A 27499-nucleotide genomic window follows, 5' to 3' on the forward strand; every position below is an offset into this window, starting at 1 on the left:
ACTCAACTTTTTCGAATATAACCAATAAAGACGTTTTTAAAGAAGAATTCATTGGAAATGTGTGAGACAGCCTTCCAAATTTGACAGTTGGAGATTTGAAAGTTCATTTGAGCGTTGATGTATCTAACAAAGTGGGGTGTCTCTGGGCTCTTTCATGAGAATATTATGAAGAGAGCTCTGCATAAATATGCGATTTTAGTGTTTCCTTTCTTGTTTATGCCTCCTTTGTCAAACTTTCATGGGTCTTTTCACTTCAATATATATCTAATGTTAACTGTGTTTTATTATGTATTTAATTTTTGTTTACATTATCCACATATAGTTTTCTAATATTGTATATTATTTATATTTTTCAGGCTTGTCTGTTTTTATATTTCATTTTTCTATAAAATTGGTGTTGTACCGTTGGAAGATGAATAAATAAACAAAAGAGATGCAGTGTGTTACATACATAATATATGCTTGCTAGTTCAGCTTGCAAAACATGGAGCAATACAATTAATAATTGGCTGTCTCGAACGTAAATGGCTCAAACCGGCAAATGACTACGCAAAGATGTGTTGAAATTCATAATTCAACTTGTAAGCCGAGCAAGTGTCAGCATCAATGAGAAAATACAGTTCAAAAATCGAAATCTAGATGAAAACATGAAGCAAAGGTATTGATTGCTATGAAAGGAGACGATATAACAGTAAATACCACATTATTGTCATCTAGAAAAAGATATTTTATTCAACCCGTATTCAAATCCAAAGAATGTGAAAGGAATAAATAACAGGCATTGATTTTTTATAATATTAGAAGTGAAAAATCTACAAATTAATCATACACGAAAATAAAAACAAAATATAAATATATTTGTTATAACTCATAAGGTCACACAGCTATACGAAACTACAGATTTGATGCAGTCTCAATTTTTAGGCTGTAACCAACCGTTCGTGTTTGATACAGTGATCAAGCAAAATAAATTTATCAATAATATCCATACGTCATTAAATTATCAAATTATCAATGGAATCTAGAAATCTTTATTCCAGATAAAGCATAGAATTTGAAAAATTAATTGAATTACTGTGGTTACAAGTATACTCAGCGATTTTAAAGCGAGTTAAATTGAGAACGGGAATGCTTAATTGACTTGGAATAAATGTTATATATCATAATGCTTTAAATTCCACCGTATTGACAACTTTCTTAGTGAGTGCTTTTTACTTTGATTCAATTCAACTCAAAAATAATACTGAACTTCAAACACACCATAAAAAAGAAACTGACAACTACTCTTTTGATAAATGAAAATTACAAATATAACTACAAAAATGCGATCAATTCCTGTAAGAATTTTCCAAACCATTTTGGTTGAAAGATAAAATGAATTCAAAATAAACGTTTCCAATGTAAGTTATAATGCAAAATTTTCTTAGAATCGTAAGTAGACGGTTAAAAGAATTGATGCATGTAGCAAAGGAATTTACTGGTACGTACATAGTACGTAAAACTTTCTCAAGCTTCATTGACCAAGGAAATGTTTTTCAACACTTAATCACAAATTGAAGAATGTTCAGAGATCGTAGGAGTTTTCTTGAAGAAGAAATAACAGTGAACTAGTGGAGCTTGGTCTGGTGTTATCACATTTCATAGTTTAGAAATCTGAAAAACAAGAAGGCACATGTTATCTATCAATTAAGAGGACAGTTATAAAATAAGGAATACAATTTTGGTAAAAATTTCAAGGTGTTTGCAAACTACAGCTTACATTTTTCATTTCGCAATAGAAATATATCAACTTATAGAAACAAATAATAATCTATAGTAATAAACGAGAGTAGGGTTGTGTATGGGTATGTTGATTGGCGAAAATTAGTGGCTTGAGTAAGAAACTGGAATGATTTGAAATACTGTACACAGATAGCTTTTCCACAATATTTGTTACTTATTGCACAACAAAGTTAGAACTACAGTTTTCCTCTTAGATTTCCAGGAAATAATTATCCAGGTCCGGTTGCCAAGTTGTATTATATTCAACTGTGATGAAGTAGACATCTGTTCATTGAACACATCTGCCGCTTCTCTGAATGGTTCTCGTGGCATTTAATCATAATTTAATCACTGTTAGAATTCAACTACTTTTGTGCAAGCGATAGGAAATGTCACTGAACTTCCATTGATTTGGAATACTATGACTCATTAACTATAGCTTTGATAGCTTCTTGTGAAAGCGCACTACCTCCAGAATAGATGTGCGATTACTTCAAAAAAGATTATAGAGGTGAAATAAAAGAATAAAAGCGATTTTGTCAGTTCCACATAATTTCTATGGAGATATGGATTTGACACACTACAACAACAATGCATTGACTGCAAAAGAAGAATTTCATTAGAAAATGAAATTTATTAACTTTGAATTGGATGATAGAACATGACTAACCTCTTGTGGAGATTCTAGAAGCGCCTGTGCATTGCTGGCTTGCCGGAGAACCTGTTCTCGTTGTTGAAGCGTCCACCGCCTCCTCGGCCACCGCCGTATCCCCATCTGCCACCTGTCACAATACATTAACAGTTCAGTCTTCACATAAACAACGCTTATGAATTCATTTATCAACTTTAAATCCATTTCCAGATAATTTGTGAGTGATATGTGGAAAGAATCAAATAATAAAAATTACTTTGGCGAGATACTACAGGATATTATAATGCACATGATTCATCGGTTTCAATTTGGTGATTGAAAACCATAAAAAAATATTCACTATGCAGATTGATAGAAATGAGTTTGCATTAGTTCAAATGCTAATGAATATTATCGGACCTATTCTTGGATTTTATTCAGATTGTTTACTTGGATTTTGGTACAAAAACATTCAACTTATCAACAAATATTTTTCAGATCCTTCTCAAGTGCAATGCCGTATTTTCGAATAGAATTGCCAGAATAGATAATATTAATCTATGATGCAAAATGTGGCAACGTTGGGCCAATCACCAACTTGACGTTTCCCTAATAAGCTTGGGTGACTACTAGGAGATACTTTATTATAAATTTAATAAAATGCTTACTAAGTTTGTGTTTTTTTCTGTATTTATTCAGCTTGTATTTATTCTAACTCTATTTAGTTATTCAGAGCAATATTTCTCTTTGATTTGGTTTAGGCTATCTAATTATTATGTGAATTTGTAATTGTATAAATCTTGTATATATGGCAAATAAATTGAACTGAATTGCCAAACCAATCAGCCAACCGGAGAGGTTCTAATAACAGAAAAAACGCTCAAAATGGTCTTCCCCTTATTTTTTCCAATAATTCATAATATGATGTGTGTATTGTTAAAGTGTGTGATTAGCATACCTCGTCCACCACCCATGGATCCTCCACGACGAGCGAGGTCGACCAGTTCAGCGGGCACCTCCTGTTTGGCCTCCTGCAACACCCCCACCAGGTCGCGCGCCTGCTTGGCGTTGTTGGCCGTGAAGAACGTGTAGGCCGTGCCTGTCTGGTCCGAACGGCCAGTTCGCCCGATCCGGTGGATGTAGTCCTCAGACGAGTTCGGGTAGTCATAGTTTATCACAAACTTCACATCATCTACGTCTACATTTCAATGAACAACACAACAAACTGTTAGTCACAATGACCGGCAATTGCTTATGGAAGCTAAGTCATGTTGGGGGATCGATGAGGCATATCCAACCTAAACATTTGCTATTCTTATGAAACAAATATGTGCTCAAAGAGGAATTAATTTATTAAACTACCAATAAAGTTATTCATTGTGGAATATCATCCTTCTCAAGAAATTTGAAAACTCTGTAATGCATAATTGAAGAGGAAATCGAATAAAATTGGATTAGTGCATCATCTACTTCAAGTTTACAACAGAAAACATAAGTCGACACACAACATAATTTGTGGAGTGAAACCAATTATATAAAGCGATAAGTTAACAATATATCCTAAACACAATAACTTTCTTTTGAAACAAAATGATGACTTTGATGTCTGAATTATCTAGATCCATGGGGGTTATTAGGTGACTTTCCAAATTAATCTACTTCAATCATAATATTTCAATGCCGTCAATTAATTTACACAGTTCGAGTAAACTGCTTGATTTTCAATATTTACTTTCAAGTTGTTTTGACAACACCACTATATTAACAAATAATTCCACTGCAATTCAAGACAATATTCTTGAACTTCTACTTCAGCAGCAATCATAGAAGTATTCCAACCCTTAACTTATCAACTCACGCCCTCATCAATATTGTATGTATATACAGCTACTGATAAGTAACCCCTAAATAAATATTACTCCATTATTGAGTGCATTACTTAATAGCTTTTACATTACCGATTCAGCAGAAAATTGATGAGCACAGTAAGTACAAAGAGATGATCAAGGAAAGGCCGGTAGAGGTGAAGCAGTTGCGTTTCCCAATCACTTGCCAATCTGATTCAAGAGCGAGACGAGACTCTCTCCCCTCCCTACTGGCTCGGACCGATCCAATCTCACCACGTGGCTTACTGTCATTTTTTATTTCATAGAATAGCAAAATAGTTGGTAAAACATATACTTACACATGAATGCCTCATAGGGGGTTCTCTAGTTCTCTCTCTCTCTTTCTTGTCCACTAATTTGATGAGAGACAGAGAAACAGGTGCAATGTGTAACAAGAGTATAAAGGCAGATGCCTCGGCGAGCCGCTGCGGGTGGCATTCAAAGTGCGGTTATGTTCATTTCGACCTGCATTACTCCTTCTCCAAATCTTTCTCTTCTTATTTTACTCCATTCATCATCACAATCAGAATTTAATCACAATCATCATAATCCACCAGGTCTTCAAGAAATCTCGCTCCACGCTCCTAGCTCTTTCCATTTCAGCGGCCAGCGAAACGGTAGACAGAGCGTGCAACGAGCAGAGGCACTTCATACTGTGCCTCTGAAACATAACACAAGAAAGGCAGACTGATCAGTGGACACCAATGCAATGCAAGCAAATACACACAACAACAATACACCGAAGGATACAACACAACGTCATCAAATTTACACAGTGCACGGTGGAGCAATCAATTAAAATAATCATATTATTTCATTTACTGTAGTTAATCTAGAAAATATCAATAATGCTACTGGAATCATTGATTAGATTCAGAAGTGAATATTCAATACAATAATATTATAAATGAATAAAAATAATGATACAGGCCCTTCCAGAAAAGCTTAGCTTCAGCTCTGGAGGGACTATTCACTTCTAAATATTGTATTTCAATATGAAGGCATATATCCATCCATTGTATTATTACATATTTCCAAAATATCAACTTTTTGTTTCTTAGTAGTCTATCGATTGCTCCATTCTTGTCTAAAAAAATAGTTTTATAATGCAGAGCAGCTTAGTATTTGGTGGACTGATATACGCTTTATATTATACGCTAACCGATTTGCTAGAAAACGGGTTGCTACAAGGACAACCACTGTTTTACTAGACTACGATTCATATTATCCAGATTACTAGTGACCAGCACAGTAACACCGACGGACGACAATAATTCAAGTTTAGCACTGTGTAAACGAGCCTCGCCACGTCATCATCAATTAGTAAGGCTGATGCACGTTCAATGTACTGTTGTTGCTAGAGAAAAAACTGCAACATCTTCAGGTCCATAAACACTGAGCATACATATCTTGGGGCACAATACCCCCCCCCCCACAATTTCCCACGACCGAGTCATTTACTTTGTACAATAACTTTTACCAATTTAAAATCTCTTCTCTCGACTAAAAGCTTCTCATTCAAGGGATTTTTAGAAAATTACTTACTGCTCTCAAAACTTATCTGTTGAGAATCACTTCAGATCTACCCATCATATAACGTTAGATCTATGAAAAGACCAAATTCAAATAAGACTTTTAAATTCAAAGAATTGAGACTTTTAGAAGTTGAAGAATTGAAAAACTACTTTAGGTCGATTTTGAGATGCCCGTATGTATGCCCAAATTTATGCGGCGACAAGAAGCAGCTTTCCCTTGTCCGCCTGCCTCTCTCTCAGTCCAGTGATGCCAGCCCACACCCGCACAGCACACAGCAATAGTCACCGGTACTTACCAAGGCCACGGGCGGCAACGTCTGTTGCCACCAGGATCGATGATCTGCCCGTACGGAATTCTGCAACACAACAACAAATTCAGTATGTCTCATCTCCAATCTTCCACTAATATTATCATACTAATTTCAGCCTATCGATGGCTTACGATCTTGTCAGGGTACAATCATAAATCAGTAAAGCACATCAATTGGTTGCATGTGTTGTTCTAAATATTGATCAACGACCCAAGAATAACTTAGTTTATTTTAATTTGAAATTTGTGAATTTGTACACATTTAATTAATTTAATACATGTCTAGTAAAAAATCTAACAACATTAATCAAAAACTGATTATACAATCTGACCTTCTCAGTTCTTCTTAGAGGACAAATATATAAATCAATAAAATTCATGGAATTGATTTCATCATAGAAGGTTTTGGAAATTTCAATTTGCATAAGAATTCAATCAAATATATTGTGAAAGTAAACAAAGTCATCACAGGTAAAATTTAGGTGACACATCAAAGTCAACTATACAGGCTGTTTACGAACTCCCTACCAACACTCTAGGGCATTGTTCCTGGGTACAAAATATAACTAAATATCATATTTTAATTGTCCGGAAGTCTTCAGTTACTCACACAGCGGCCATATTGCTTTCTTCACTTATTATTTTCTAAATAATGGTTAAACATACGAAATTAGAACTTTGCACAATCATTAATAACAACCAGACAAAACTACAAAAGAATTATGATAACTTTTTAAATTCATAAAACAAAATGGCGACCATTTAAAAGTTTGTTTCTCAAATAACTCAGAAACCCTTGGATTTACAAAATATAACACAAGAATAACTGTTTTTAGTAAATTTAATTACCTATCGATTAGTACCTGATTTTCTAAGATTGGACCAATGTTAACTGAGATAAGGCAGCCTTGGTGATAGGTAACCACTGAAAGTTTGTTGCTGTGCAAACCAAGGCATGCTATTAGAGTCGCCTCAATTATGCAACAATCTCTATTTGCATTGCATGTTAATAGTAAGAAATTTTAGGTTATTTCGAACAGTAAAATAACGTTACATAACCCTCTAAAGATGGGTTACCAACCACTGAATCTGCCATATCTCAGTTGATAATGGTCCAATATTAAAAAAAATCTGGTACAGAGTTAATTTTTAAAGTTCGAGAGTTAAATCTTTACAAGTTATTCTTGTAAAGTTTTTGTAAAATCATCGGTTTCTGAGTTATTAAGAACCATCGTTTTCTGAGTTTAAGAAATCAAATTTTAAATGGCCGCCATTTTGTTTTATGAATTTGAAAAAAATATCATATTTTTTTGTAGCTTTGTCTATTTGTAATAAATGATTGAGCAGTTTCAATTTCGTATGTTTAACCATTATTTAGAGAAAAATAATAAGTGAAAAAGCAATATGGCCGCTGTGTAACTAAAGACTTACGGACAATTTAAATACGACATTTAGATATGTTTTTTACCCAGGAACAATGTCCTAGAGAATTGATAGGGACTTCGTAAACATCCTGTATATAAAATTCAGAATTGTATAAGATATTAATAAGGAATCAAATATTTTAAAATCGTTACAATAGTATTATTATAGTTTTAATGTTGAAACATACCTCTTAGAACATAGTCACGATCTTGCTGGCTCTTATCGCCATGAATTGACAGTGCATTCCATCTGTAAAGCAATGATTTTTATCAGTCACTGATTGCACTTATTGCACTCATCTTGCATATTAAAACGTAACATAAAGTTTCAGTAATGTTTACTTTGTTCTTCAGTGCTTAGTTACTTATTTGTATTACATTGCCAACAAATTCGCATTGCAAATTTGTATCTTCTTGATTCACTCCATATGACATAATACTCATTAGGAGGCGACAAGCAGATTCATTATTTTTGCACCGATTGAGAAAGCAATGACACAAATGCAATTAATACAACGTGCTTTGTTCAGTGCAATTAGAATTACAATCATTGTAAAAAAGTATTGCAATATAAAAAAAATCTAAACGAGGATTCAACTTTATTAAAATTTCATCAGTTGATCCCTCAGCAAATTTAGAATAGAAGAGTTTTAGCAAATGCACACAAAAATGCAAGAGATAAAGGATCATTGTCATGCTAGTCTAATGACAAGTATTTAATTAAACGAGAGATAAAATGGTAACTCACCCAGAGCGTCTTATTCCTTTCGCGATCAGCTCAACTTTCTTTTTTGTTTCAGCGAAAATCATTGTCTTATTCTCAGGTTGTGTAGAGATTTGTTCCAAAAGTCTAATCAATCTGTAAAAATTAACATTGATATTATCAATAATATATCATGTGATACTAATATGATAGTTATTCAATCAAACACAAACCGTAATACATTCTAGTTTCACCAAAAACAATAATTGATTGGGTCTGACGTCAATATTATTTTCAACATTAAATTATCATTTTCATCAAGCGATTTGTACATTGACATCAATACTGTTCCTCAGTTTGTGTTATTCTAGATTATAAATGTGGTACAGCTTGTTGAATTCTAGGATACTGCTTGAGTGGTTGGTATTAAATACATTATCAATGTTTATAGTTATTACGTTTGTTAGTATAGAATACGAATAAGTGCAGTACGTATGTAAAGTGTAATCATGGAGAATAATAAGTATGTTTCCCTCACAAATTTTTAGATAGGTTTTTTATTGTATGTATAGTTATCAAATCTCCTTCAATTCAGACTAGTACCTATGAAGGGATACCTCCTGTAACTTTCAATTGAACCCTTTCTTTGTATTGTCTAAAGGAAAAACGATTTAATTCTTTTCATCATAAATTTGTTATGTAGATACGAATTGTCATGAAAAATAAACAAAAAGGAATAGAAGGTTTAGGCTTACTTGTTTTCTTTCTCGTGTTCTTGGCAAACATCGACTACTTGTACAATATTGTGATTGGCGGAAAGCTGCAGGGATCCAATGTTGATTTGTACGTAATCTCGGAGGAAATCCTCAGCCAATTTCTTCACTTCTTTTGGCCATGTGGCAGACCACATAAGAACTTGTCTGTCGGGCTGTAAGAGAAAACAGAAAATCATGAAAACATGACATATTTGATTTTGGTCAAAATAATAATGCAACGACATGTGCATGCCTTATGAATGCCTTCTCAGTTCTTCTTAGAGGACAAAACATGATGAATCATAGAAAATCATAATGGTAATCTCATCATTGAAGGTGTGCAAGTTCATTAAGAAGTGCTAAGAACGATATTCCCATTATACGTATAGGAATCACTCCAAACTTGGGCCAATTGATTGACGAAATAATGTGAGGCTTTCGTCATTCAATTTGTCTCAACATTCAAGTTATAAAAAGAAAGACCACCCTCCCATTCGAAAAAAACAACAAACATTGACAATTTTTACATAAAAATTACATCTTCAGTTAGTCATTATTACTATGACGAATTCAAGTTTCAGTGAAACTAGACGATGTCAATAGATGACAAATTCGTTGAGAAAAATAATTTCTTCAATTCAATGGTCATGAATATGAAATAAGATTGTCATTAACTGTACAATAGAAGAAAAAATATTTTTTCAATATAACATCTGATAAAATAATGACCTCCATTGCAATCTATGCAAATCCCAATTTTCTATGGAATTTTGCAGAATATTTTATCACATTCATAATAAACTCGTTGTTTTTGTGCTGGAATAGTTAGTTCTGGGTGGATTTTTCATGAGAATTCTTGCTTTCAAGTAATTCCATAGAATAAGGTTGCAGGTTGTCAAATCCATGGTGCAGGGTGGGATAGGATCCATCACTTTTAGAAAATGACGCCGCCTGAGAACAAAGCATTCACAGCATTCATGATAACTATAAGAGTTGCAATGTTGTTTATGAAGCAACCATTCACTGAAAGACCCTGTATATTATACAGGGTGTGTGCCACGAAAGATATAACAGCCGAACACCATAGATTCTACATGAAATTGGCATCGCCTTAGTAATGTAGATTTTTCGACATTTTTTTTAAAAATGCCAATAACTAGAAAACTATCTTTCAAAATCAAATTAGAAGGATATGGTTGTAAAGGGGAAGAAATTTCAAAAGAAATTAATGTGATTTGTTCCTTTGTTTGACGTTTTTGAATGTTGAAAAGAGTATATTCATCGAGTTCTAAGACAAATTTCAATCAGTTTGAACGCTCTTAAAAATTTCAAAAACGTACAAAGTAACAAATTATTATACGAATCGTATTGGAATTTTTTTCCTCTTTCTAACCATATCCTTAGAATTAGATTTGGACTGATAGTTTTCTCGTTATTGACGTTTTTTTCAAAATATTTAACAATAGATTTATCTCGAAAACTAAGGTCGATATACGAAAATTGTACTGGACATTATGTTATGCAAATGTAGAATCTATGGGTTTCGGTTGTTACCCCTTGTGTGACATATCCTGTATAATATAGGGTATTTCAGTGAATGTTGCTCTGTAAACAACATTGCAACACTACAAGAGATGAGTTGTCATGAATGCTGTGAATGCTTTGTTTCCAAGCTGCGTAATTTCCTGAAACAGGGATACATCCATCACCACCCCGCACCACAAGTTTGAAAACCTGCAACCTTATTCTATGAGGTTACACACCTGTTACACATTTCGTTGAACACTCTGTATTATAATGTACAGTACATAAGTAATCGATTTTTGGAGTAGTGATACGATACTCTAGTATATCCTATCTATCCTATTACAGTAAATATGATGTATGATTGATAGTGAATGTTGCGTTCTTACCCGAATTTGTTCGATGATCTTCCTGATCTGGGGCTCGAAGCCCATGTCGAGCATACGGTCGGCCTCGTCGAGCACGAGGTAGGTGCATCGCTGCAGGTTGGTGGTGCCTCGCTCGAGGAAGTCAATGAGGCGTCCAGGTGTGGCGATGACAATCTCGACTCCACGCTCGAGTGCGCGCGCCTGCGGTCCCTTGGGTGCGCCGCCAAACAGACAGGTGCTGCGTACATAGGTGGCTGAGCCAAACTCTTCAGCTACCTGCTGGATCTGTTGCGCCAGTTCACGCGTCGGCGCCAGCACCAGTGCAATCGGCCCGTCGCCGCGCTGCAGCGGCTGCTGGTTGTTGATGTGCACCGTCGCTGGCAGTACGTACTACAACATACATAACACATTCATTGTTACTTTATTCTCAAATTATGCATTTTTGAGATTTATTCCTACAAGTGCATTCGTAAGAATAATGTTTTGACGATTCTTCAAATCAAATAATTAACAGAAAAAAAAACAAAATTAAAAAATTATGTATCACACAATGGGTGTTTACATTCCAAATATTCAAGTTATAACCCCTTATTTCTTAAATCAATCAGTCGCCATTTTTTGATTAAAGTACCATGGAACAATTTTATCGATGTCATCTTTCTTGTTTTATGAAATGCCTTTAAAATGATTTACCACACAATGGGTGTTTACATTTAAAATATTCGAGTTACAACCCTTAAGTCACCTCTTTATAAGGGGTTGAAATTCAGTTATATGGTTCAAAAGTTACGAGTATTTGACCATAACTCATGCTGAAAGTTACAGTATTATACCTACAACAGTCTCCAATTTATTGAAGGGTTCCCATACATATGACTCACTCTGTATAGTAGTCTCTGACAAAGAAACTTGGCTGTTAGCTGATTGATAGAATCCCAATCACATAGAAACTATAAATAAATAGTTAATATACAATAAGTTATTGTTGCGATTCTTGATGTTTCCTTTATTACATAATCCATTCATTATCAATTCACTACTTATTCCAAGTAGTGTTTAATGATGTTCCGATAAATTATTCATTATACTTTTTTCTATTCAACATTTATTGTAAATTCATATTTCTCTCTAATCGTCAACCCTCCGATTACCCAGGCAGAAAGAAGTCTAGGGCTTATGTGTGTATTTACCTTCAGCAAATAAATAAAATAATAATTATAATAAAGAACAATAGTAGAGTGAAAAATTTATAGCAAATAAGTTGTTTCATCATTCTACCTATGAAAATAACTTACTCTGAAACAGTGAAAGAATTGGGTATTGTTTTCAAGTTCACGTTGTTTCTATCTCAAAGACGATTTAAAACAAGAGGTAATTCAAACTTCTGATAAATTTACTGAATAATAATGGCCTACATTTTTGTTTATATAAATTTTTGTTAAGTCAGGATATCACATTTCACAAAAATGATGATCTATGCCAGAAGTGGAAAAACTTGTAGTTGAATTTTGAATATCAGCCAAGGAATATTAGTTAAAATACAGTGTACATTATACAAGCTTTCCATTATAAAAAAGAGAATGAATAATACTCACAGCTAAAGTTTTGCCAGAACCGGTCTGAGCAATTCCCACCATGTTTCTGCCACTCATTGCAATCGGCCAGCCTTGAGCTTGAATTGGCGTCGGGAAATCGAAACCTTGTTTCCTGTAAAACAGAAATGCCACAATGAATAAAGCTATAACGTTCAAGTGAGAAAAGTTCATCACTTCAGTAAAATTCAAAATGAATAAATAAGTAAAAGAAAAGTTATTCATGAGTAAAATAGTCGTTCAGCACTGTTGTGCTGAAAGATGTGCTAAAAGATACAACTATTTCTAAAGAATAGAATTCCTTCTCAGTTCTTCTTAGAGGACAAAATAAATGAATCACAATACATCATTGAAATTATTTCATCATGGAAGGAAATTTCATTTTAATCATATCGAAGATGAGTTAGGTAGATTAAGATGTCTTTTGATAAACACACACGTAAAATTAAAGAACAAAATTCGAAGTGGAAGAAACACTTACTTGACTTGATCCATGACGTAGTCTGGGAAGCTAGCTTCTTCGAAGAATTGGATTGGGTTTGGAACGAGTCCCTTGACAGTAATTTCCTTGCTATTCCTGTACTGCTCAACTTCAGTAAGAGGCCTGCAAAGTCAATTTGAGTTAGGTCGATATTCAACTAATAAAAAGCAATTTATTAATCTGGCAGATCTACTAATTGTAAGCAATCAATAAAAGAATGTTTCAGCACTGGTCATCTCAGTTCTTCTTAGAGGACAATACTCAATCACAGGAATTCATGTAGATATTTCATCTTAGAATGACCAAGGCCGATCAGAAAGTGTTTTTTCAAACTTAAAATTTAAAGTTGTGGTAGGCTGTACCGACAATGAAAGCGTTGAAAGTTGTTACACTTTTAACAACTCTACATTCCAACATCAATCCCCGGTTGTATAAAAGCCTATTACATTTTTATCTTGATTAAATGCAAGCATTTTAATCTTGATTAAATGCAAGCAACAAGAACTAATAAGAGAAAATCCTCTCTGGTTTTCCTGGCAGTTTATCATAATTAGAATCAAAAAGGCTTCAGTGCAACCGGGTCCAAGTGTTTTAGATATTCAAGTTTTTCTACTGACAACTCGATGATTGAAGAAGTTTATTATTCATGGGTCTGTAATTTATAAATTCACCGCTATGAATCTGAATCAATAAAATTCATTAAAGAATACGAACTGTTATACATTTCACAAAATGCAATAAGGTGATAACTTTTGGTTATAATAGAGAATGAGTTGAATAGAAATGTTGAGTTATAAAAAACTGACTAAAACATTTGAATCAGCAAAAACTGAATCATCAAGATCAATGTATTAAAGTGTAACCTGTAATAAGAAGGAAGTTGATCCTAGAATTATATAGCCAAACTCATATTTTGGAAGTATTTTCCATCGAACGTAAAACAGCAAGAAAGTCTATAGACTTAAACAATTTACACTCCAAAAATGCCGCACTATTATAAATATGATCAAAATTGAATAAGGCCAAACAAAACTGTGATCATTCTTGAAAAAAAGGGCTTTAGCTCATGTGTCAAGTGAATCAATCTTCATTTGTAGGACCATTAACCAACCAGATAAGCTGGGTAGGTCATCACGTCAATATATAATTTCACACAAAAGTTTTTGACAACACTGTCACGTCAAAAAATAAAACATAATGGCATAGATGGCTAAACACGGTGATGGCCGCTAAATGTCAACTATAGACTCCTGAAAAAATTCACTCAAGGAGTAGTATGGTCTGGCACGCAGCCAAGACTTGAGTCTCCTCTTAAACTCACTGTCACTCAAATGACGCACAGATGTAGGTAGCATATTCAACATTTTAATAGCGATATTCGGATAACAGTTTTGAGCCTTACTTAGCCTACATCGAGGAACATTGACGTCGAGAGCATTTCGAAGTGAGTAGGCACTCTGCAACCCCCTCAAATTCACTGTCAGATTGGTATTCCTAATACCAACCAGGGAAGCAAAGATAAACTGGCTAAAAACTGTGAGAATCCCGAGTCTGGCGTAGAGTGGCCTACAGTGCTCCAGATGACCACTAGAAGACAATATCCGAACTGCCTTCTGTGGTTTGAGCCTTCTGAATACGTGGCTAATGGCTACGTGGTTTAAGCCTTCTACTACCTTCAGAATGTGGTTTATAGCTGGATTCTCACACAAGTCACAGTGAACAGTTAAAATGTAATTGCCAAGTTCTAATGAGATTATTCATACTCGGTCGACCGGCCTCAATGGGAATAATGCCATTGGAGATTATGCAAATTGTATTTTCACAGCTGTGTATGAATCCAATACTAGATCATTTGAAAGAAATAGTCATTACCTTCTGGCGACATTAGGATGAGGCACATAGAAGTCTTTGGAGAATTCGGGCAGATCGAGTTGGCTCCAGTTGGGTTTGCGAAGGGCTCCACCCGGCTGTCCTGACTTGCCCCCAAAGCCACCTCCCCTGCCGCCTCCACCATAACCACCGCCTCCTCCGTAGCCATTGCTCATACGAGCGCCGCCTCCGCCACCGCCTCCACCATAGCCGTTGCGGGCACCGCCGCCTCCACCATAGCCATTGGTTGAACGGCCGTTCATTCCGTTACCTCTGTAAGACCTGAACAAATCATAACAATTACAAAGTTGACTACAACCAACTACTTAATCCAGTCAAAATAAAATAAGAAGTGGAGGAAAGGTAGTGCGATACTAATACATAGGCTTTTTCAAGTAATAGAACGGATAAATAATTTAATATGTTGTATGACAAGCAATAATATGCAGAATAAACATTTACAGGAATAATGCATAAAAGAAGTAATTTATATTCTCCAGTCTCTAGAAAATCAGAAAGGGAAGACAGTTTGATCGGTAGCAGTAGTCTAACTGTTAAAGAATATAACAAAATAAAATGACTTAGGGATGCGATTGTTTCAGTTGAACACAATAATTATTTTAGCAAAAAGAAATTGATTATTTAAGTTGCAATTTCAACTGACTGACTAGAACAGCCTAGTACTGTATGTATATAATGAGATTCACGTTAGCCAGTGGAAATGATAGGAATACAGTCTCTTTTCACCGCTATATTTATTCATACAAATAATGTATGGAAGCAAAAAATCAGTGATCTAATTTGCTCGCATGACAACCATCAAAAATAACTTTACAAATTAAAAGATGAATGCACAAATAATACATACATAAGCAACTATATTTCAAATCAAAAATATTAATCGACAAGAAAATTAACCAAGATTTGTTAATACAATTTTTTAATTAAAGTCATATTTTTATAGTTTATTACATTTCTACTCTACTACAACGATTTGTAAATAGGGCGAAAAAAGAGAGCTAGGCCTACTTGCTTGGTCTAATGGCAGACAAGACTGACTTGATAATTTACTTTTCGTACTTTTGTAGGGCCTACATAAAATTAAATAGCAAGAAAAAAAAATTCTAACTTAAACAAAACAAAATACTGGGAATAAAATAGTCTACTCTGTTATTATAAGCCGCTACCTCAATAGGCTAGCTAATTATAAACTAGCCTTTACCATACAAGCCATGACCTTGATAAAAATTGCAAATTGTAAAAGTTAATATCATGGTTGAATTGTGTTGAGAAACAGCCTTAAGGTAGGCTAAATGAACAAAAAATAAATATAATTTGAGATTATTTAGCTTTGATATTCAAGTATTTTTACAACACAGGAATTAGTAAGCAATCTAGCAATGGGCTAATGTATTGATCGAAAGAGTGACGCCATTTTGGCGAATCTCGACATGTTGCAAATTTCTTTGATTACCAAGTCAAGAAACAAAACTAAACTCTTGAATGTTTCAATAGGCAACTCAATGTGATTAAAAATTTAAGTAATAGCTTGTTATGAGTCAGGTTTGGAGTTACTCGTCTAAAATTATACAAAATTATTACGGTGGAATGTTCTAGAACGAATACCCTGAGCAATTGCAATTAGCATACTTACAAGGAAATTGAATGGCCTACTAATAACACAATTTCCTTGACCTCAAATAGGCCTACTTAAAATAACAAGAATTAGATTTAAATTGAATTAATAAATCAACACAATAATTGAAAACTTACATTGTGCAAGGTATTGATCGTAGAGTTGACAAACAGAAACGGGTAGCAGACAACTTTGATACTGTACCTGCAAAATAACACAGAAAATTAAACTAAAGGACAAAATCAAAGCCTTTCAAGAAGGAAAACACAATATTAAAGTTAGAAAAAGGCTTAGAAGAGATTTACTTACTGAACATTATGAAAAATGATGAAATAAAAATGTGGTCGGACTAGGAACTTACCAGTTGTCAATACGGTGGATGTGAAAGAGACTGAGCCAGCCGGATATAGACATCTATATCTGGTCTCCTACCACGTGATCAACTCATGATCCTAAAAAATATTTTGCGAGATTTTATTGAGAAATATATTTGAGATCTGAGAAAATATCACGAAAAAATGCATAACTTCTGAAAAAATTACTTGAAAAGAGCAAATCTATTTTTTAAATGACTTTCCGATGTTGTAAGTATACATAATAAACAGAAAGCATTCAAACCCTATTTTCAGGATCTATTATTATTCATGAAACTTTTTTCTCTGTTTCTCGGATGATTCTCCCTTGAATAAAATTATTGGTAGTTCTAAATAGCCTTCATCACAAAAACTATAACATTTAGAAAATGAGACATTGTGATGTTGGTGTGACTGATTCTATAGAGAAATTATTGTCCAATCGTATTTTTCTAAAAAGAATGGCGGGATAATTGAGCTATTTTGAATCGTGAACTGTTACACAGTAACCAACTTTTTGATTTTTGATGCCGTTTTTACTTTCCTTGCCCTATTACCATAGGTGAGGAAAGTATTGCTCTCCGATAAAAATTCAGGTACCCCAATTTCAATACGTTTCAAAGTCCCCTGAGTCCAAAAAAGTGGTTTTTGGGTATTGGTCTGTTTATATATATGTGTGTGTGTGTATGTATGTCTGTGTAAACGATATCTCATCTCCTAATTAACGGAATGACTTGAAATTTGGAACTTAAGGTTCTTAAGCTGGGTTTACACCAAAGTTATAAAAAAATGCTAATAACATAATCCTTATAGATTCTATTAGATTGAATGGAACTTGACAAACACATATGTTCATCATGTGTATGATAAGATATGTTCAATCTAATAAAATCTATAAGGATCAAGTTATTAACATTTTCTTATTAACTTTGGTGTAAACGCAGCTTTACCATATAAGGATCCGACACGAACAATTTCGATCAAATGCAATTCAATATGGTGGCTAAAATGTTGTCAAAAACAGGGTTTTTTCGCGATAATCTCGAAAACGGCTCCAACGATTTTGATCAAATTTATATCTGGAATTGATAAGCTCTATCAACTGTCCCATATCTGTAAAAATCTCAGGAGCTCTATGCAAAGTTGTATTTAGATTCCCAATTATTACGCTTCAGATACAAATTAAACAAAACAATTCAAATGGAAAAGATTGAGCATGAAAATCTCTACAATTAATGTCCAGTAACATTTTCACCTAATATTTAAAATAATAATGTGATTATTCAATTGCAATAAACTGTTGATTCTATATTAAATCATTCACTATGAAGAGATAGCAGAAGACCTTGTGTGTCTCCAGCGTTATTGTCCTGTCACCAGCTGGGTCTGATATTTGAATAGTAGACTTGAGATGCGCGTGAACACCAGTAGCGTAACGCTTCCAAACCGGCCCCCCCCCGAAAGAAAAATTCCGGGCAACTCTTCTAAAATCGTATGTACCACCTTTTTCCAACCCCCTTCTCCCTTAATCCCAAGCATTAAATTCTAATGTGAACGTACATCTTTCATGAGTGAATTACATAGCTTAGTTGAAAAAATAAAACTTGTTCTCAATTGAATTCTACAATTCAAGTCAAGAATTATGTTTTAAGCTACAAATATAGAATCCAACCTTTAGAGCTAGAACTAGAATTAGTAAGTAGTATCTATAGTGAGGTCCACGTTATAATGGCAGTGGATAAAGATAGAAGAATAGCGATGCCGATTCTCTGCATTAATTAATTATATTTCTACACTGTCAATAACATAATTGGCATCGTGTTGGACCTAGAAAAGGATAGTACCACTGGCTTTGTCGAATGATAGAAAAGGATAGCAAAACCAAAGTTGATCAAATACTGTCATTATAACGTGGACTTCACTATAGTCTTACGATTAATTTTTTCAAATAATATTTCTGATTGCCAATGAATTGCAACCAGAGGAGTTTATTGACAGAACATATACATCATAGTTGTTATATTATACATACAAAATTGCTAATACTAAACTAACTTAGTTCTAATTATGATACCCCACTATAGTAATATGTGTCGGGGTGATCATAATATTCTTTTCTAAAACATGTATAAAAATGTAATTAGTAATTTTAGTTATAAAGGTTTGTTAGTTATTAAAGGTAGAATAAAAAGAAGACAGTAGTTCATTCTATATCATATTTACAATGAGCTCCTCGGTCTGGTAAATGCCAGTATCATATAACCAATTCCGTACTGCTCTTTTAAATCTATATTTATTTCGTCCTTTGTGATCTGCAGGATTTTATTGTAAATTCTAGGACCTAAATATTGTACAGATCTCTGACCAAAAGCTGTGTTCATTCTGGGAACGAGAAGAAAATTCAGATTTCTAATTCTGGTGTTGTGGCTATGGAAAATTAAATCGGTAAAATTTATATTCTTCTTAATATAGATTAGGTACTAAAACTAATACATATAACTGTCTGGCACTGAGAACTCTACTCTCGGTGAACAATTCACTTGTTGGAAAACGGTTGTTTCTGTTTGTCATAACCTTGAGAATACGTTTCTGAGCTTTAAAAAATTGAATCTTCTAAGTTGTAATTTGCTGCTTCTCAATCCAACAGTCCATATCTCAAAAGTGACTCTACAAGTGAGAAATATACTATTTTAATCATATCTTTACTAATTACCGTATATGACGAAGCTGGTAGAACTTATAAATGAGCTTTCTTATTTTCTTAAAATGTGTACGATAAATGCTCATCCCATTTCAATCGATCATTAACAATTATACCTAGATACTTAACATTATCAGAACGCTTAATAAGAGGACAATCACAGTTTCGATTCTCCCCTTTACAATAATGGAGCTTCATTGATGACTTTGATGGTTTGGTGCTATCAGTTATAGAAAAGGTTAAGAAATTTGTTTTCCTTGCATTTAATGTTAATAGGTTGTTCCCCATCCATGTGGTGACCCTGGAAAGTTCTGTTTCTGCTGTTTGAAATACCTCATCCCAGTTTCTACCCTGAAAAAGCAGGGCCGTGTCAACTGCAAATGCTATTACCCTACCTCCGATTCGAATGGAGCACCACTCATTTGCAAATATAAGATATAAAATTGGGCCCAAAACTGTTCCTTGAGGAATTCCAAGGATCCTTCTGCACTCATGTGACTTCCAACTTTTGTTCTCTGCTGACGGTTGCTAAAAGGTAGGATTTGAACCACTCCAGAGTGGAATTATTGAAATAAAAATTTGATGTCTCCTACAAGACTCGTCCAAGTTCTACAATCACTGCTTTCTGGGCACAGTTGTAGCACCTTGGTTCTTTCTCCCACATGTCTATTTTCTCACATGTTTGTATTCTGATTTCTTGTTCGCGCACTTGAAGAAGTTACAGTTTTAGTAAGAAGTTAAAATTTTTCAAGGTTTAAAATTAGAGTTCGATTGATAATATTATTTATTTTGTTGATTTGAAAAAAAATGTTCAGAAGAAATAGTAGCTTACCTTTGAGTTGTAGGATTTATACTTTTAATTTATTCTGTCGTCTTGCTTTTTGAGATGCAAATATTCTTATAACTATAATTATTATTACGAGTATATTTGAACAATGATTGTTTTTTCTTTCTTGCCTTATTCATTATTTTCTACTTGTATTCTCTTGATATTAATTTATAACCAGACTGATAACATTGTTCTATTGCATATATCTTCTTACACAATGAATGAAACCTGTCATTTTCCACAATAACACTTCTGCTTTTTTATCAAAAGTTACTTCCATGATTATTTAATTTTTCTTTTTAAAGCATGCAATATATAATTATCATTTTGGGCCCTATCCCGGGTAATTTTATTTTTTCAGAAAACCTATATTAGCCTACATATTATCCGGGCCCCCCGCGCCGCGGGGGTGTACGTTACGCCAGGTGATCAATTTTCATAACGGCAAGGACAGTTGTGTTAGTGCACCACACTAGATTTTTAATTCTGTAGAACAGTGAATCAAATAAGAAGAAATATATACTTACATTATGCTTATTAGTTGATAAGAATAATTTCATTCTGGAACCACTTTGTAAATTATAATCATGGATAAAAACATTGAATATACTGAAGTATAACTTTAATATTTTTAGATTTTATGACCTGTTAGCTCAATAATAGTAAATTTACTGAATTTATATCAGTAAGGATATTCATAGTCAATTGTTTAAAAATAACAATAAAATGGTACCATTAATAAAGAATTACAGTGCAACACTCAAAGTTAGCTCTTAGTAGGTAACTGACAATTTTTCATAGTCTGCGTTTACACCAAAATTAATAACAAAATGTTAATAGCTTAATCCTTATAGATTCTATTAGTTTGAACATAACTTATCATACACATGATGAACATATGTGTTTGTCAAGATCCGTTTAAACTAATAGAATCTATATGGATTACCGTAATTTATTAACATTTTGTTGATAACTTTGGTGTAAACCCAGCTTAAGCCGGCTAAAATTTATTCCATTTTTTAGTTTAAACTCAAAATTTTGTATTTTTTATTCTACAGACACGTTTGAGACTATTTGTTATTTTTTATAAGAATTATTGTGTTTTTAATTAGATATAGCTTGCAGCATTTTCATTCATGTTTTCAAGTTTTTATCAAATTATTTACGTTCATGATTGTACAAATTTTGTAATCCAATTTTTACCTTCTCCCAATTCACTAGACTTGAGTTTTTAAATTTTCAGGATAGGTCAAAACCCAATGACAATGCATTTTTTTTTCAAAAATTAACTCACTCCGTTGACATTTTTGAGGATAACAGGATATAATTGATAAGATAATATTGATGCATAAGAAAAACATTTCAAGTTACTGGTACACATTTATCATTACAAATAACATGTTCATCACAAAAATACAGTTAATTATAGCTGGTCATAGGAATGGTAAGGGAAAAAGAGGGATCAGTAATAGGACAGGTTTTACAGCAGGGGCGTTTGCAGGGTAGGGTACCAGGTGGAGTTGGGATTTCATCAGAGGTGAGTGATTGGTTATTACTGAACATTTTCTTGAGGTTGGGAGGCTGCTTATAAATGAGGGTGGGTGTTTGGTAGAGGGATTGGAGGAGACGACATGGAACAGATCTTTAAGGACAGGTTTGAGGTTTTCGATTCCAGGGAAGTAGGTGGTACAGAGCTTTGGAATTTTGAGGGATTTGGGAATTTTTTGTGGTTGGATTAGTGTCTGTTTTGGAGGAGAAAAAATTCCCAAATCCCTCAAACTCCAAAGCTCTGTACCACCTACTTCCCTGGAATCGAAAACCTCAAACCTGTCCTTAAAGATCTGTTCCATGTCGTCTCCTCCAATCCCTGAAATGATTTTCAAAATTGATTTTTTCTTCAAATATCACTCATTTTTGAAAAATCATAACTCAGTACTCATTGGAGAAAAAGAGTTCCGAATGATCTCATTTTATTCAGAATTTCATAATCTAGAAAAAAGGCGAGAGCAAATTTTTCTGTCCGATTACGAGATTTGGCAGAAATAGCTGAAAACTGGAAAATGAGCCGAGAATACGAGGTTTTTGGGCCACTCTGTATCTAGCACAAGGAAATTTTGCATGAAGAGATTGGTTATGGACTTCTCTTATGTACCCAAATAATATATTAAAAAATCAGAACTGCAATATAAATTGCAAGCACACCCCCTTTTTTATGTCTATATTGACTGGACTATTTTTGTTGTGATTGAGGTTCAGTGAGATCTGCTCCTCTCTGTGTTCCCCAGCGCCGTGAGCAGCTTAAATCTCCAACACTCTTACTATGTCAGCTATGACATTTTGGCACAAGAAGGTGATCGTGAATCGTCAATCTGGCCGGCATAGAGCGACAGAACATGGGCGAGCGGCTGAAGGAATCAGCTGTTGCGCCGTTCCTTCGACTACAACGACCAAACAGAGTCGTCATAGCCTACCGAGAACCCAAACTCCGTGGAGAGGCCAAAGTCATTATGATCGTTTCAATCTCTACTTCTTTTGACAGTTTTTTGTCATTTTTTGATTAATCTGAAAGCTTCAGTGAAGTTTATGTGGAATTCAACTGTTTTCAGGAATATACACTACAGAACATAATAAACAGTATTATGATACAGGGTGAGCATAAATTATTGAACACATTTCATAGGTGAATAAAAAAAATAACAAATGAGTGTACTTACATGAATATTGATTTATTGAAAAGCCAATTTCAAATAGTTTTATTTAGAACACATGAAAAGTTCAACAAATTTCTACATGAGCACCTTTTGTTGCACGTAAAATATCTAGACGATATTCAATTTCACGCCATACATTGTCGATTATTTCTGGAGTGATGTCCTAAATTACGGCTACAATTCTTCGTTTTAGTTCGTCAATATTACGTAGCTTCGTTGCATACACCTTATTTTTGACAAATCCCCAAAGGAAGAAATCGAGTGGTGTAATATCAGGGGATCGAGGAGGCCAGGAAATCGGTCCATCGCGGCCAATCCAACGTTCAGGAAATTGTTCATCCAGGTAATTTCGAACATGTAGACCCCAATGTGGAGGTGCCCCATCTTGTTGGTAGTAAACATTTGGCTGTCGATATTCGATTTGTGGTACTGCATACTCTTGTAGCATGTCAAGATACGAAGCACTAGTCACGGTAGGCTCGGCGAAAAAGAACGGGCCGATAACGCCATATGCAGCCAACGCACACCAAACATTAACCTTGGGGCTATCACGTTCAACCTCTTGAACAACATGAGGGTTTTCGCTACCCCAAATCCGACAATTATGACGGTTAACAACACCGTTGACATGGAAGGTAGCTTCGTCAGAGAAGATAACCTTTCTTAAAAAATCATTATCTTCTTCAACTTTGTTCAGAATTTCGACAGCGAAATTGTACCGGCGTGGTTTATCGTCTTCTTTAATGTTATGCAACAATTGAATTTTGTACGCATGCAATTTTAGGCGTTTGTGTAGCACTTTCACAATTGTCGACTGCGGTATGCCAAGTTCTAAACTCGCACGACGAGTCGATTTACTTGGGCTTCTCAGAAATGCTTCCCTTACTCGATTTACTCGATCGACTACTTCCTCGGATACAGTAGGCCTGCCAGCACCTTTCATGTGCAAAACATTTCCTGTGTCTTTAAATTGTTGATACCAACGTTTAATGGAGTTGTTAGAAGGAGGATCACGGCCATACTCTAAACGAAAACGTCTTTGAACAGTAATAACCGATTTGCTTTCGTGAAACCACAGAACGCACATAGCTTTCTCCTGCACGGTAGCCATTGCTCAACTGAGGCTCTGTCACCCCCACCATTGAGCCGACTGTGTTACCGAGAACCCAAACTCCGTGGAGAGGCCAAAGTCATCATGATCGTTTCAATCTCTACTTCTTTTGACAGTTTTTTGTCATTTTTTGATTAATCTGAAAGCTTCAGTGAAGTTTATGTGGAATTCAACTGTTTTCAGGAATATACACTACAGAACATAATAAACAGTATTATGATATAACAATGATAGGATATCGATCGACGACAAACTGCATTGATGATACACTATGATGATATATATACAATGATGGGATATCGATCTATGACGAACTGTGGTGAATTGAGCGAATTTGTCTGGAATCAGGTCAACGAAAAATACTTTTCAAATGAACATTGGAAGACTTAGGCCTGGTTGCACAAAAGCCGGTTAAATTTTAACAGTGATTAATTACACGAGAACCAATCAGAGAAGGCCTTTCCAGCAAAATTTGGAATTAATAGCGTATGGCGCAAGCTTATCATGAATGAAGAGGCACCTTTATCCATGAAGTGGGTGATATTTGAAACAATAAGTAAAGCAGTCATGACATACGCGGCTCAGGTTTGGGGGTATATGGAGAGAGAAGAGTTGGAGATATTTTTAAGATCATTTGTTAAGAGAATATATGATTTGCCAAAAAAACACGCCAAATTATATGATTTATCTGGAGACCGGAAAATATATGTTGTGGCTGTTTACGTTGCAAGCACACACTAAATACATATTGCACTCTTTCGAGCTCCCGGCTGAGCGATATCGATCAATGATTGCAAAGTACTGTTTAGAAGAAACGTGTGGATGGTATTCGGAATGGACTAGGTTATTGAGTGATATTGATATCGAATTGCCGATAGCAGCGCGCAACTGGTAAGCGGTGAATTTCAGACAGGGGTGGGAGGCAACATGGGAGCGGGCAATGATAAAAATGAAAACAAATTTTCAAAATAAATGGCTAGAAAGACGAGAGCGTTCCCAGTTCCATAAGGTGTACGCAGATGTAAAAATTGATAAGATGATAGATTTATCAATGATGAGAATAGGCGCAACGCTATATAATTTATATTTAAAGCCAGAGGGGGACTATTTTCATTAAATCATAGCCCACATAGAGAAGAAGAGATTGGTATTTGTTCAATGAGTAACAACAGAGAAACAGAGGATATCTTTCATTTTATCGATAGCTGCTCCATACTGTTAGAGATAAGGATGAAATGGCTGAAAAGAAGGTAAATGGAAAGAGAAGCAGTGATACTTGAACGGTAAATGTTGGCAGAGTCTGGTCGGGTTTTTGAGAGAGGCTTGGGCTTATAGAAAAGAGTTGATAAGGGAATTTAATTTTTGATTCGTAAATAATAAAGTCGTTGATAGTTTTATAAGTGTCATTTAAAATTAGTTATTAATGTTTTTATTTGTCTTTGATCAATCCAGCCACATTGACGCCCATATTGAACTTGATTAGTGTCATAGTAAGAATGTGTAGGCATTCTGAGCATTTTGTGTGTGAGCAATGATGCTGTGTCTGCTTTTATTATAAGGACTGTAAACTATCAACCCGGCTGACGGCTTCGGCCAAGCCAACTTTTTTTTTACTTTGTCAAAAGAGAACATATTATGTTATGTTGAATTCATTTTTCAAACGAGGTGTTTTTGTGAATGAGTTTTCATTTTCTCTTTTTGTATTATCTGAATTACGTTAATGAAGTTCTATTCTATTCTGTAATTGATAACGATTAAAATTTAACCGGCTTTTGTGCAACCAGCACCAAATGATCACCTACAAGATTATTGTTAAAAATGCAAAAAACAATTAATATTACATTATCTTTATCTCTTATAAAAAATTCATACAGTAACATTTTAGCATTAGCAAACCTAAATTCAAACTATGGTACAACACTCAAGTGAATATAAAATTCAGTCAAAAATTCCTAACCTTGAACTTTTAAAATTAGCTCAATCTTTAATCATAGTAAATTACTAGTACAACTTTGTTTCATTGTTATATGAGCACTTGAGTGCTCGAAACTAGTCGTGTTTATATAAAAATAAAACAAAAGGGTACTAGTTATCTTCTATAATTGAAAAATCAAGTAGCCCTATTGAAATACTTTACAAGCTAAATCTATTCATCAATTACATATTGAAAATTCTTAAATTTTATTTTGACAGTTTATGAATGTCGTATATCACAAAACGGCCGAGACAATTAATCGTTGATAAGTCTAGCACAGTATTGATGTAATAAACCACACTGAGTTGTAACTATTGTTTTTTGAAGCCTTTCAGTATTGGGTATATATTGTCAAATGCCTCATAGATTTCTTGCCTCACTTTAGCTCCTGAAAAAGAAAGTATTACATTATTAGTTACCTATGGATTTATCTGGAGACCGGAAAATATATGTTGTGGCTGTTTACGTTGCAAGAACACACTAAATACATATTGCACTCTTTCGAGCTCCCGGCTGAGCGATATCGATCAATGATTGCAAAGTACTGTTTAGAAGAAACGTGTGGATGGTATTCGGAATGGACTAGGTTATTGAGTGATATTGATATCGAATTGCCGATAGCAGCGCGCAACTGGTAAGCGGTGAATTTCAGACAGGGGTGGGAGGCAACATGGGAGCGGGCACTGATAAAAATGAAAACAAATTTCAAAATGGCTAGAAAGATGAGAGCGTTCACAGTTCCATAAGGTGTACGCAGATGTAAAAATTGATAAGATGATAGATTTATCAATGATGAGAATAGGCGCAACGCTATATAATTAATTTATATTTAAAGCCATAGGGGGATTATTTTCATTAAATCATAGCCCACATACAGAAGAAGAGATTGGTATTTGTTCAATGTGTAACAACAGAGAAACAGAGGATATCTTTCATTTTATCGATAGCTGCTCCATACTGTTAGAGATAAGGATGAAATGGCTGAAAAGAAGGTAAATGGAAAGAGAAGCAGTGATAGATTACTTAAACGGTAAATGTTGGCAGAGTCTGGTCGGGTTTTTGAGAGAGGCTTGGGCTTATAGAAAAGAGTTGATAAGGGAATTTAATTTTTGATTCGTAAATAATAAAGTCGTTGATAGTTTGATAAGTGTCATTTAAAATTAGTTATTAACGTTTTTATTTGTCTTTGATCAATCCAGCCACATTGAAGCCCATATTGAACTTGATTAGTGTCATAGTAAGAATGTGAAGGCATTCTGAGCATTTTGTGTGTGAGCAATGATGCTGTGTCTGCTTTTATTATAAGGACTGTAAACTATCAACCCGGCTGACGGCTTCGGCCAA

General features: G+C 34.4%; 1 protein-coding gene and 2 non-coding genes across 7 annotated transcripts; all 3 read right to left on the reverse strand.

Annotated features, from left to right (window-relative positions):
- Positions 1-706: 706 nt before the first annotated feature.
- LOC111050997 (ATP-dependent RNA helicase p62) lies at positions 707-16921 on the reverse strand. 5 transcript variants are annotated; one of them, XR_005571281.1, is made up of 14 exons: positions 16837-16891; positions 16613-16679; positions 14843-15121; positions 12971-13093; positions 12493-12604; positions 10919-11287; positions 9006-9178; positions 8296-8406; positions 7736-7797; positions 6110-6169; positions 4578-4939; positions 3351-3590; positions 2432-2543; positions 837-1653 (listed from the first exon to the last, which is right to left on the reverse strand). XR_005571281.1 is itself a non-coding variant. In XM_039427952.1 (13 exons), coding segments are annotated over exons 2-12 (1629 nt in total). In that variant the 5' UTR covers positions 16615-16679; positions 16837-16921; the 3' UTR covers positions 707-1653; positions 2432-2445. The 5 variants fall into 5 exon arrangements, 3 of the variants coding, with proteins under 3 accessions (XP_039283886.1, XP_039283885.1, XP_039283887.1); XR_005571280.1 differs by having other exon boundaries at positions 16785-16865; XM_039427952.1 differs by lacking the exon at positions 4578-4939 and having other exon boundaries at positions 707-1653; positions 16837-16921.
- Positions 6456-6523, reverse strand: LOC120351729. Its single transcript, XR_005571503.1, has one exon. It is a non-coding gene; the product is annotated as a small nucleolar RNA SNORD61 (small nucleolar RNA).
- LOC120351730 lies at positions 12791-12859 on the reverse strand. Its single transcript, XR_005571504.1, has one exon. It is a non-coding gene; the product is annotated as a small nucleolar RNA SNORD61 (small nucleolar RNA).
- Positions 16922-27499: the final 10578 nt, after the last annotated feature.

Source organism: Nilaparvata lugens, chromosome 5, assembly GCF_014356525.2.
Source record: "Nilaparvata lugens isolate BPH chromosome 5, ASM1435652v1, whole genome shotgun sequence".
NCBI lineage: Eukaryota > Metazoa > Arthropoda > Insecta > Hemiptera > Delphacidae > Nilaparvata > Nilaparvata lugens.

Excerpts from the sequence above, each read along its gene's own strand:
- LOC111050997 (XM_039427951.1), bottom strand. Across the intron at positions 12,605-12,970 it reads TACGTCATGGATCAAGTCAA|GAAACAAGGTTTCGATTTCC; the intron begins GTAAGTGTTTCT and ends TCTGTTTTACAG. Across the intron at positions 8,407-9,005 it reads GAACACGAGAAAGAAAACAA|ATTGATTAGACTTTTGGAAC; the intron begins GTAAGCCTAAAC and ends TAATTTTTACAG.